At 39.0% G+C, this 13,742-nt stretch overlaps 1 protein-coding gene across 2 annotated transcripts in view; it reads right to left on the bottom strand.

Moving 5' to 3' along the window:
* LOC120714821 (cGMP-dependent protein kinase 1) overlaps positions 1 to 13,742 on the bottom strand; it is a 96,073-nt gene that overhangs the window by 54,608 nt on the left and 27,723 nt on the right. For both annotated transcript variants that reach the window (XM_040001313.1, XM_040001312.1), the window contains exon 3: positions 3,834 to 3,947. In XM_040001313.1, the coding sequence (XP_039857247.1) occupies positions 3,834 to 3,947 (114 nt within the window). The remainder of the gene's footprint in view (positions 1 to 3,833; positions 3,948 to 13,742) is intronic.

Below are 13,742 nucleotides of genomic sequence, written 5' to 3' on the forward strand. Positions count from 1 at the left end.
TAAGAAAAAAGCCCAAAAGGTATTTTGAAGTTTTATTCTCAATTCCGAATTGAAATTCAAGTGAAATTTAAACACGTGTCAGTTTTATTGGAAACTCATGCAAAACTAAATGCAGCTAAATTCCTGAATAAAACATGTGCAATAATTTATTATGTCAGCTATCTTAAGCAATCCTTGGGTTTATCTTGACAAGTCTGACTGTGATGAAAGAACTGTCATAATTGCACGCATTTTCTGTAAACGAATCATTGCACCTAATGGCTCTTAATTGTTTCTGAAATTCTTAATAGGCGCCAGACTCTGGGAATCTCTTCATTATCACAGTTGGCAATGGTGTCATTATTTTGTGAGTTAGCAGTAACAGTAAAAGGAAAGAGGTGTAGACAGTTCATGGATGAGCTCCCATGAATCAACATTAACAGGTTCCTCAGATAAATTCTGTTAAGAAGTAATTAATCATGCATATGACTTAGGAGACCAAGCAACGTAAACTGAAATTGCTTCAAGGATTTATCCTCCTACTGGGTTACATGCAATGATGAAATTAAATCTGCTGATTGGAAGCGGGATCTCCATGCGCACTAGCAGGTACACGATTTCCAGTCAAGTCTGTCGGCTCTAATAGCCAGTGTGGCAGCTGAATTCCTCACTACATTCATGCGTAGTGACATATGTTAAAACAAAGACAGAAACTCTCAGAGACAGTACCAATGACCCTGTTAGACTGTAAACACACTTCTGTCTATGTAGACAATTACATCATTTGTTCCATGTGTGAGTTTTTATTGAGCAGCACTGACGTACACCTCTTAAGATCGTGGCAGGAAGTACAGTCCGGTGGGCAAGAGAATATATACAAAAGGGAAAAAAAGCAGACACTCTGTCGCCAGCAGGAAGGGGAATATTTTAACCCGTAAGAGATGGCTCATCTTGCTATGGGCACTTGTTCCCATAGCAACAGGAGCTGGGAGTTTCATCAGGTTGGCTGGTTAGAAATAGGGGATCACGGGACATAAGAGGGGTCAGCACAGGGCGTGCAACCTAGTAGCCACCATCGTCAACCTTCTTTCCTTCACACTTGAACTCTCAAGTACAAGCCTGAGTAAACCATTGTATTCATTCATTCATTCATAAATAAATGCACAGGGAAACATCAGCTAGCCTGCAATTACTACAATTACTGCATTTTCAAGGTAAATAAAATGATTTACCATATCTGAGCAATAATACACTATATTCCTTTTTGCTAGATAAAGCAACTATACACTGTCTTACATTTATTTATTTAAATTTAAACCGTCTTTATGTGGACGTTAACTTTAACTACCAGGCCCATAAACGGTAAATACAGTTAGGTTCATTTGGAAAATTGTAATTTTGCTTCCACCATTATGGCTTTTAAATCAAACTTTCAGGATCTGATTGAAGTGAAGACCTTCAGCTTTAATTCAAGGGGTTTAATAAAATTGTCGTGTTAACCGCTTAAGAATTGCAGACATTTTTATGCATAGTCCCGTATTTTCAGAGGCTCAAAGGTAATTGCAAAATTGACTGACAAGCAGTTTCATGGCTAAGTGAGGCCTGTTCCCTTATTATTCCATGACAAATTAAGCTCTTTATCAGCCTGTTTCCTTTGCCTTGAGAAACTCTTGGGTTGCTTTTAGAATGTGCCTTGGGTCATTAACCATATCTGCTGTGAAGCAAAGTCTGATCAGTTTTGCAGCTATATCTGAAAAGAGAGTATAGTCCTGTACACTTCAAAATTACCCTGCTACTTCAGTCATATCATCAATAAATGCTAGTCATCAGCTTCCACTACTAGCCATACATACCATAACATGGTCTTCGCCAGTTTTGACAGAAAACATGATATGCTTTAAATCAGGAGTTGTTTCTCTCTCTCTCCTTTTTTCTTCCCATCAGCCTGATACAAGTTAAAAATGGTTTCAGCTATCCAAAGTTTATCCAGAACTATGCAGGTTCTTTAAGATGTTTTCTGGAAAAGTCTTCTTCTAAACCTTGTGTATTTCCATTCATGCGCATGTTTTAGTTGTAGTCTTTGACACTAAAAGACCTACATGCTCCAGAATATTCTTCACTTGGCTCAATGTTTTGAGTGAATTTCCTTAACCATAGAAAGAATTCTGTGATCCTCCACTTTAATTGTCTTCTGGGTATTCTAGACTTTAGTGTAACTGTGCTGCCAGGTGCATTTATTCTTTTTAAGATTATATTGATTTGGCCACTCCTAACATTTTACTCTCTCACTGTGATAGGCTTATCTGAGCAGCTGGATAGAGTAGTGGTAAGACAAATGATAAAGCTTATTTGTTGTTTGTTATAATGGGGTTTTCAGTCTCCTTCACTTGGATTGACATCTTATTGGACCTCATATCATATAAATTAAGAATTCCAGGGGACAGATACAAAATACAAGTTCAACACTTGGAATAAACTCCTGAATCTTTTATCTTCTTGATTTGTCTTGTAATAATGAGGGAACAGGTCTCACCAGGCCATTAAACTGCTTGCCAGTCGATTTAGTTTTGGGCCTCTGAAATTGGAGGACTGTGCATAGGAACAGCTCATGAGTAAGAAGTGAAGAAGTGACTCAGAAACTGAGAACACTGCATGCTCATGTAGTAGCACCTTGTCAAAGTTAAGAAAACATGCCTGACAGCATACACTACTTTATTGCCTGTTTTAGTCTAGATTTTAAACTGTTTCTGAGAAACTCATTAGGAAACTGTTTACTGAGGTCATAGACTAAGTAAGCAGATGGGTTGTTTTCTCAAATGTACTTTTTCACTTCAGCTCTGCACATTGTTGGGAGAATCAAGTTTGGGCACTATCCAAAGTTACCCTTTTCACGTGTAGCACAAAAAAGGAGATTGGTTTTATTAAACATGGACTGAATGTGTTGTGATTCACTGGACAGTTATCTGAGCTATTCTCCCCTCATCAAAGGGACTTTGTACTATGGAGCACGCGCATTAAAGACTTTTTAACGTTTGTGTCAACTGTGTCGGACATTTGCATTTGCATTTACATTCACCCACGCTGGGAAATACCTAGAAAAGTTCAGGGCTGTAGAATTTGTTTTGTACCAAGAAGATACACCCCCTGCTGGCCATGAGAAAGAATCAATGTTTAAGGAATTCCTGGAATGGGTTCATTTTTCAGCCTCAGAGGCTACGTCCATCATTCAAATACAACTTATAACAAGATCTCAAATCAAATTTTAATAATCTATAATAATCTGTTTCCTACCCTACTTAAACACACAATTCATCCTGACACACTTTTATAACACACTAATTCTCAAATGTGATTAAACCATCTATCCTGTCTTCTCTCAGACACCAGTCTTTACTCTTTTAAACTGAAATTTCAATCACGAGTCTGATAGACCACCTACTCACCCCCTGTGCATCCTTCATAGCTGGAGCTTTGACACATGAAAGAGCAGGCTCGGTAAACCCTGACATTTCACTTCACCTGCTTCACAAGAAACTTCACTGGAGTATTGTGAAAAAACCCCCACTGCTGATATTTCACTGTAAACAAGGCACAATGCTGTTGCTGTGTTCCAAACATTCATTCATATCTTGACAGTGTGATACCTGTCTATATTTCAACAGAGGAATGACAGCTGGAAGCAGAAAGACCCCTAATCCTCTAGAACAGGCAAACAGATTTCAGTGGATGTGTGTAGATGCGTGTATTTGTGTGAGAACACGGGATATTATCTGTCACCTGGGCAACAGGTGTACACTGAACACAGACACGTTCAAGCACTTTGGCTGTTTTTACGGGTGTCTGTGGAGACTCACTCTTGACAGTAGCAGTCCTGGTGCAGTTGTACAGAATAGCCAGCTCTCCAAACACCTTTCCTGGCCCCATGGTGCAGAGCTTCAGGCTCTCCTTCGTCACCTCCACCTTCCCATCTGAAACATGCACAGAAATGGAAATAAACCATTAGTAACAATGATATTCAAATTTGACACTTGTTTTCTTGCCTGACTACCCAAATCTGTAAGTCCAATACTACATTAAATATGTGCTGCAAATAGCGATTCAGTGATGAAATGGAGTGGCTGATAGATGTCTAAGGGTTTTTATCACATTTTTTAGGGGCAACCAGGCTGAATGCTCACTCGGCTAGAAAAAAATATGATTATTTTGCAGTGCATGCATCTCAAACTACTCCCGGACTCATGCCAGAGCCTGTAGATGAACAAAAACAAAAAACTCTACAAACCTGTCAGCTTATGTTACCACCACTAACAGAATCACAAATAATCCTGTATGTAAGGATTAGTATGATCATTGTCCAAATCTGACCTCTCATCTAGTAGGATTAATGGTTAATTAAACAATGGTTGCATGGTTGGCTACAAAGCTTTCTGTTTTTCTATTCAATTTTAGGTGTATACTGTATCTCATCCTGTAGTTTTGCTTAGTACTGTGTTCTGTGAACAAGTGTTCTGCCAGAGCAAAGGAAATTAATCAACAAACATAATGTTACTGCTAATCACGCTATTGTCTCATTCTCCAGCATGTTAAAGATTGACCATGAACATAACTGAGATTCTATCAAGTTCATTTCAAATGCAGAGGTTTGGTTAAACTGTTGCAATAAAAATTGATTTCAGTTTCCTGAATTCCCTTTGATCTGTTTACACTAAGGTTTGCTAAATGTAGCTCTGCTTCCTACTATTTGCATTGATTTGTTTTAGTAATAATGAGAAAAATGCTTGCTGGCTGCATGCAAAAAAAAATTGGATTTGGTAGTTTTCTGTGAACACATACTTTTCTACATGAGTGGCACAGGCTTCATGGAAAGACCCACAAAGTCACTTCACTATCACAGTTCACAGGACAAAAAGACCAAAACACAAGGACTCAAAAACAGGCGAGATAATGGTGGTTAATTGTAGTACAAAAAGAGTTCAAAGAGTACAAAGATTGTAAGGCGAAATAACAGAGAAATTGCAGGTTCACACAAGAATGACAGAGTCGCTCAGAAAAAAGCAAAGTCGGGCTATTTAATACACACATGAGGCAATCAAAGGAAGTGGAATCACCAGGGTAACAAGACACTGCTGAAAAAAATCAAGAACAAGACAGGAGGAGAAAAACTAAATACTAGACACAAGAGAGTGGTAAAATAACACAGGAAGTAACATAAAAGGGAAACTTTCTATACCTAACACTTACACAAAGAGTAGGTGACAAGATACAAGGAGGCTAGATTAACTCTGAGTAAAAAGAAACATATAAATAACAACAAAACTCAGGATACAAAAGTAACAAGGCAAAGCATAGAGGCATATTATGTATACAAAAGAAAAGACATAAAAACCAGGAATTCCAAACATTAACTAATAGAGTACAACCAAAATATAAAATGGTAATAATAAACCAAAATTCAGAGGCAAGAAAACACCCCACAAAACATTGGGTCCAAAACACAGGAACACTACATTTCCAATGTCCAAGACATTTGTCATGGTGTATAAACAGCATTATTTAAGTGTCAGCACTCTGATCTACACCATTACTCCATGACCCAACCCTTCACTCAGTAGCTCCTTAGTAGGTCCTGTTTAAGAGACCAGTTCGAGTGACACCAGTGAGCTTCAGATTTTTCTAGCCACTTAATTAAAAAAAGTATTGTTGGGGAAGGTAAAAGTGCAAAACCGTATGTCCACATTTGAAGAAAGTCTGAAAATATGAAAAAACTATATATATTAATTCACAAAGAACACTCATAAACTTGTAGCTAACTGGAACATTCAACTGCACATGGAAAAAAGAGAAGCAGGGGAGTATATATGCACAGAGCAATGACTGAATTGTCATGCATTTTAAAATAAAACAGGAAGTAACTTACACAAAATGCCAAATCCTGTATATTACAAAACAAATGCATGTTTTAACCTAACATTATCATGAAAATTAATAGCACCCTATTGCTTTAACTGTATCAAATAAAGATTTCTAGACAACAAGAGACATAACTACCAGCTTCAGATAAGTGAACACATTTTTCTTTCGCACTGTAAGAGCCTCTGTGCCTCTGTGACTGGAGGGGTTTGCTCCTGCTTCTGTGTTTAGACAAGCCTCATCAAGGATGTATGTTTTCCTGAAAAAGCTCAGCATTCCAGCAGGACCATAACTCTGATTCACAGAGCAAAAGCCCAGAGAAAACATCTAAAGTCTGCTCTAGGCAACTGATGAAATACAGCATGACGATGAGAGCAAGCACAAAGAAAACCATTTGACACGTTATCTTGTTAGCGGGCCATGACCGCATTTGACAAAAGGCCTCAAAAAACACCTCTCATTATTCCAGGGCTCATTCTTTTTTTTCATTTTGTATTTATTTCTGTCTTATTGGTACTATAGCACACATTTTCACTATGGCTAACAATACATTATCCATTAACACCCAGCATGAAACTACATGGAGAGAAAATCTTTAGCTCTTAAAATGTGTCACCATCTTAATGCCTGCTCCCCTGCTATTTCCAGTGTCCCTGTTTAACAGCCTTATTTTTTCAGTCAGAGCTTGCGGTAGCACCCTCCTTGTTTTCCATTCAAAAGAAGAAACAGCTCGAAGTGGGGGGGAAAAATGACATCTTACTTTTAAAGCCACATTTATATTTTTTAACAGTGCAATGCTTCATTATAAGCAGCTTAAGAATTCATAAGAGGATTCTTAGACTGACTGACAAACAAACGTGCAGAGTTTCTTTTTCAGAGTGAATTCATGATCTACTTCCTGTACTCCTCATTTTCCTAAATGTATAAACTGTGAATTTCACAGAGAGTAGCAGGCACAATGTTTGATATTAAGCCGACTGCCTGATCAAAAAATTGCTTGGATTTGCTTAAAAATGTTTTGTACAAATGGTGTCAAAGTAATGTTGCTCACTGCCAGACTTTTGAAATCTGATTCTCAGCACACATCTACTCATTTCCTTAGCTACCTATCTAAATTCAGGGTCACGGAGCGGCTGGCGCCTATTCCAGCTGACATGGGCAAGAGGTGAGATACAGAAACACACAATCAACCTAGCATGCATGTGTTTGGACTGGAGCACCAAGAGAGAGAATAAAAAAACAGGTGTTTTGACCCCAGAATCTCCTTTTTGTGAGATTGTTGTGAAGTGACAGTGATAGTGATAACTGTGCTCCCCAGTTAGCACACATGAAAGAAACGACTGCTTCTAAAGTACTGTGCAAAACTCTAGAGCCACCGCTCGTTTCTTTATATTTTAGTAGGAAAACAGGAAATAGCTGTAGCGATTTACTCAAACACTGGCAAAATCTGAGTTTGTGCGATTCTAACAAGCTCGAAAGAAAAGTATTTGGTATCACAACCTTTATTCTTCAACCAGTCTGAATTTCATTAGGCAAGTGTTTTTCACAGGCAAGTGAAATTTCTTACAAAGTCTTCAGGAATAGTACTCAAGGCTTCTTAAAGGACATTCAGAGCTCTTCTTTCGATGTTGGCTGCCATTTATTCTGTTCCCAATAAAGATGATCCCACACTTCTTCAATAATACTGAGGCCTGGGCTTTGGGAAAGCCAATCTATGACTGACCTCAGGAATTCACATGATAAGGTGGGGCCAGGTTTCACAAAGAGCTTCTAAGGTCAACCATTTGACCTTAGAACTGAAGAAGCTTCTCGGATGAGAGGTGAAACGTCTTCAAGCAACTTAAAGAAGTCCAGACGCTTTTCTTTGCAAGCTCCTTTGACCCCAATCCATGACTGATAGTGTTGTGTGTTTTTTCTATCCAGGTATGCACTTACTGCAGGGGCAGTGTGTTTGGGGTCACTGTCATACTTGTAAATGAAGCCATTTCCAGATAGTATTGCATGGCAGATCCAAATTCTGATGGTACCTTTCTACACAACTCGATAATTTTTGACAAAATGCAGCCCAGAGCTGACATACAGCATTGCATTTTACAGATGCTTTACACACTCACTGTTGTACCTTTCTTCTGAAAATGTTCAAATTTGGATTTGTCACTCCATCAGACCTGCTGCCACTGATTTCAGTCCAGTTCTTATGTAACTGGGCAAACCTCATCCTGTTCTCTCTGTTTCCTTAAGAACATCTTTCTGACAGCCAGACTCGATTTTTTTCCCCCCCTATTTCTTAAGGACATGAAATACAGCTACTTTTAATTTGTTGTAGAGTTTTAGGTCTGTAGTGTTTAGGTCTCTCATTGCTTCTTTTGTCCTCCACTTGTCCAATTTCCTTACATTTGTTGAGGACATACTGCACACCATGCCAAGTTTTTGTCTAATATTTCAAAAAATGGTACAAAAATAGTTTATGTCAGTCATACTGTGCTATATTTGGCATTTTTTAAATTAACCTAAAGAACTGGAAAGAAAATGCATAAAGATACATTTTTTTCTGTTATGTGTCATCACAGCAATAGTTTACCCTCAATTTAAGTGCCTTTCTAATGCCCGAATGAGTCATAGGTCGGTGTTAAGTGGCTTGAAAAACGTAAAACATTCCTCTGAAAATGGTCACTTATAGGGACTGGGCTAAAAATGAGTGCAAAAGCAGCCAATGGCCGAAGAAAAACTTTGAAAGACCTTCAAAAAAACCCTGGAGAATTGCACTAGTTTTAAGAAAGTCAGGCTTCTTGGAAGCAAAACTCAAGAAATGAGGGATAGGCTTTACATAGTGGTTCCTATTTCTTTCTTTGCATGTCTCCTATTGCTGCTTCTTCCTAAAAAAATCATATGTTTATTGCTTTTATACATGTAAAGATGATAAGATGATCCCTTCCTGTGCAACTGAGGATTCATCCCACGAACTTAGAAACTCGCAGTAAACATTTATTAACTTAATTTGGCTGAAATAAGTGTTTGTAGTGTCAATCTGGCCCTACAAAGTCTATAAAGACCACAAACAATGTGCTTGTTTCTGTGTAAGAGTTACGTCTGGAATAAAGCCACTGAGGATCAACCGAGCTTAACAAAACTGTGCCAGACTAATCAGTGAACTGTGCTGAGATAACAATGACTTGTCACCTCTCAAAACTCCTAAGCCCTTATTATACCTGGGTGTCACAGATAAGAAAATGGAAGAGGAATACTTTAGAAGAAAACTGCTAATAGTTTCACAGCAGCTGCCATGTCTTTCGAATTTGAGAAACGTAAGGGAAGACCAAAGGCAACACTGTGTTTGTTACCTCTATCTTATCATATGTAGAAACAGCTTATCTTGGTCTCTGAGCGAAGGAGGGATCTGTCTGTTATTAACCGCACACACCTTTTAAAGTATCTATTGAGCCTTGCCACACCACAATACGTGAAGCAAAATCCGCTGGTTTTTGATCCATCAGCAGTAGAGGAGGCTAATGGAGTTCAGTGGGAAGACACTCTGTGCTGGAGTGCAAACAAAGAAAGTGTCTGCAGACGTGTATAGAGAGAAAATGATGTAATAGGTGCACCTGTACAGATAACTAGTGCTCTGAATAAAAGGATGTAAGACACAGAACTTTATTAAGTGCAAATATGGGCAATCTGTGTGCACATCTTTTATTGAGGAGTGCATGTAAGGACAAAGACAAGCATACGTCAGGTAGCAAAACCTCCACTAAGGATAAATCTAATAATTTCCTGTGAAGAACCATGTAATTAATTCCTGAGAAGGATGAGCAGTGAAACACAGCGTTTATTTTGGACAGCTCAATAAGTGCAGGCTGTGAGGGACTTGCTACAAAATTAAGTAATTCAATTATTCATTTATTGGAAATACACAAATGATTTATTCTAAGAAACCTTTCGTTCCAAGGGGCCCCTTGCATCCCAGTGTGCACAGACTAGCACACTGTCCAGCTAACTCCCTGGATTTGTGCGTAGTAAAAACTTGTCTTATCACACTGCTCTTTCACAGCAGCTCCAAATACACTTGAAATTCATCTTTCTCATGCAAGTGCTACTCAAAGCTCATTCAAATAACACCACATGCAAATACACTCTCCCACCAGACTGGCAATATCATATCAATGTGGAGTATGTTGACATTCATTGATCCAGTGTGCTGTGTGGAAAGGCAATCAAATATGGCATGAGTGGACAATGAGTTAACTATCATTAGGTTTCCCCCGAGTGTTGTCTGTGCTTTCTTATCTGCATCTCCATTTATTTGTGTTTATGTTGTGTCTCTCTCTCTGTTACAGTAACTTCCTGTTTGAGTTTGTTAATCAGTTTCCGTGTGTGTGTGTTTTTATTTATATCCTCTTTTTCCTTGTTAGACGTCAGCAAGTCTGCTTTTCAGCCTCCTTCCATGCATGTCTCTTCGTGTCCCTTTGCACATCGCAGAAGTTTTTTTTATCATTAATTTTGCTGTTTTTATGTCTGTTGGACATTTGCTTGACTTTTCTTACTTGAACTATGCGACTGAAACCATTGACTTCGAGTCAGCTGTTTACATGGGAGCTGATTTAATACGGTCTGGCATTTACACGTGCTAACGAAATTAATCGGAGCAGCACAGCGCGTAAAAGTGGCAAATATGTGCTTCGCCCGTCTTCTTCAACAGATCTCTGTTTCTGTTTGGCACAACTTTAATCAGCTTCCTGCAAATTGATATCTTGTTGTCTTTTTGTCTCGCTCTTAATTATGTTTATTACAAACAGCAGCAGAGGACCTGTTTGGCTTGGAAGCTGCCAATTTTGGAAAGACCAGTGCAATTAGGGAAGGCTGAATCCAGAGTGCAATTTTTCTTTCGATCGGTTTACGAAAACTCTGCTTTCCAAACCCTAAACTAGTTCAGCTTGGACATGTTTATTCAGTCTGGGGTGTTTATGTGGATATTTTTCTTTTTTCTTCTGGCAAATCTGGACATTTTTTATTTCAGCCCTTTTTTTCTTACCTTCTTGTCTCAGATCAGCATTTGGATCATCATTTTAAACGTACTTTGAGCACAACAATCGATTTATCGCAGCATGTCTTCTTCCCTTAAGGCTCTGTAGCTGTGGTAATGGTTGTTCATTTGAATGCACACAGCAGTGCGCTCCACATAGCAGGGCATGAGGACAGACCTAGGAGCACACTTCCCTCTGGCTCAAGATCAGATGGGATTCTGGCTGCTTTTCAAATTAAAAAGGTGCCCCATCTTTTAGACTGATTTTATCTCACTCTGGTGACAAAGACCTCACAGATAAAAAAAAGAAAAAAAAAACACAGCATGAATGTGCTCCTACAAACCCTCTAACAGGAGTGATTTAAATTGTCCCCTGTGGTCTGCAAAAATATCTGACCAAATTATAGACCATTTATATTAAGAAATTTGTCTTTTGGCAAAAGATAAATGCATTTCTGTAATAAGCTGACTTGCCTGTGCACCTGTAGAAAACACATCGCACACACTTCTCTATTACAGCATTTACTCGAGGACACTGAAGAAAATGAACATGTGATTGTTTTCACATGGAGTTTTTCACACCGAGGACAAAAATAACGTTGAGTTTCAGGGGTCAGGCGCAGGATACCGCTTGACTTTTTTTTTTTCAAGCCACACAGAGTGGACATTAAGAAACAGGATGTGAGGGAGTTCAAATCCCAGCGAAAACAGCATACAACCACCATCCTGTCATGATGGGCCTTGTTCTTCCGGCTTTGCTTATGGGTCAAATTACACAGTGCTTGCCTGTCCATTAGAGCAATGGAGGAGCACTAAGACTAGTTTCAGGTGGTACAACACTCAAGTTGTCACTTCGGTCTTCAGCTGGACAATAATGAAAAACAGCCACCATGTGCCTGACGGTTTTAATGGTCTGGTAAAGAAACAGCCGCGGGAGAAACAGGACTAAAGCGAAAAGCTCTCTTTTTTTTGGTCAAGCTTGGGATGTATTCAACAGAGAATGAAAGAGGTTTAGAAAATTCCAGGTTTTTAAAAGACATCACCATCTGCTTTTTATTTGGAAAAAGTTCATAAATTGCAGTTCACTGAAACGGCCTGAAATGGTAGCCTTTAGTAGTGGGTCAGCTCTGAGTTATTTATTTTCACCTTGGTTTTTTTATTTATTTATTTTACTTTAAGCCCGTATCCTGAAATCTTAAAAAAACAACAACACCAAATGCCTTCTTGTGAAAAATAAGACAAAAAAATCAATCAGAAAATAGAGAAATGCAAGAAATGGACTTCATTACAAAAGCTCTGTTCCAAGAGAAAAAGCTACAAGTTAAAGTTATTGTGTTTGCTTTAAAAGCTAATTAATAGCAGGCCTAATTAAAAGTAAATTCCTCCTGATTACCGAGCTGAATAATGCAGTCAGGTTCAGTAATTTTTGACTAGCTGTTCTGCAACAGTCATGTCAAGTCATGCATTATTTTTCTCCCCCAGTTAAAAAATAAAATAGAATGAAATATGGATGTAAGCCAAGAGCAAAAACAAACAAAGCCAGGCGAAGAGAAAAAGAAGAGCAAGAGCTGTGTTAATAATTTGAGAGGAAGGCTCAGAAAGAAAGAAAAAAACTAGTTTCACGCTCAAAAGAAATAACAAGCGTAAGCTTTGTTTCGGAAAATCGCTGCGTGTATAACTGCCGCTGAAAGAATACAAGCAACGGGATGATACAGAGCGAGTGCCAAAAACAACAATGCAGGAGGTAGAAAGAAAGATGCTGTTTTTGTAAATGTTAAGATGTTTTTCAAAAAATGAGTGGTTAACTGTGCCTTCCACCTGGTGATGTTGTAGTGCTGTATTCTGATTAATGAGCAAGCTGCAACCACAGGTTCCACAATGCTGGAAAATGTTTGGATGCTACTTTGTCAGGTACATCCACCTGTCAGCCTTGTTGCATACCAGAACAGCCTCATGCCAAACGCATTTCCCGATGGCAGCAGCCTCACCCGGCAAGACAATGTGACTAGAGAAACACGATAAAAGGCTCCAGCTGTTCATCCATCAAATTCATGAGATCCCAATCCAGCCGGTAATCTGCAGAATGGACCAGCTCAAGCCTGATTCAGCCCACAACCCATCGAACCCAAAAGAACCGGTGCCATCACCCCGTTGCCAGACACCACAGGACATACTCAGATATCCTGTGTCAGTGCCAGCTGTTTTGGCAGCAGGAGGTAGGCAGGTGGGTTTAACACTGTGGCTTATCTGTAGATACAGAGTGTACAAGAGGTCTGCGCACACCCCTGTACAATATATCCTAAAAATGAAATTCCAGTACTGTTTATCAGTTAAAACAGCTTAGACATATTAAACACATGATTCACAGTAGAAAATCAGCACTCCAAAGGTTTTTTTTTTTTATTATTCACCACTGTGCATGATCAGCTTTTTCTTTTCTGATGACAGACTCATACCTCCTCGGCACAGAGGACACCACAGACTTCTGGAAGGATGTTCTGCCATTTTTTTCAGCTGCTTTCCTTTGGATGGGGTTTGTTACACTACTATTTCTTTTTAAAATACCAAAGAGTGCTCTATTAGATTCAGCCAGCCAGCACACTTGCCAGGTCCTATTTTTCACTTTTTTTCCTCCTTGTTTGATTTTGGCAGTCTTGTGTTTTTGGATCGCTATCAGGCTCCAATATTACTCTCCTGCCAGGCTTCTGGAGACTGCGACTCAGTTTGTTTGCCAGTATTTTGGAACATCCGCAAGCATTCATGCTGCCCTCTATCAATTTCATCTCCCCAGCACCTTTCCCTCTCATGCAGCCCCGTATCATCACACACAAAC

Source organism: Simochromis diagramma, unplaced genomic scaffold (assembly GCF_900408965.1).
Source record: "Simochromis diagramma unplaced genomic scaffold, fSimDia1.1 OVJJ01000421.1, whole genome shotgun sequence".
Lineage (NCBI taxonomy): Eukaryota > Metazoa > Chordata > Actinopteri > Cichliformes > Cichlidae > Simochromis > Simochromis diagramma.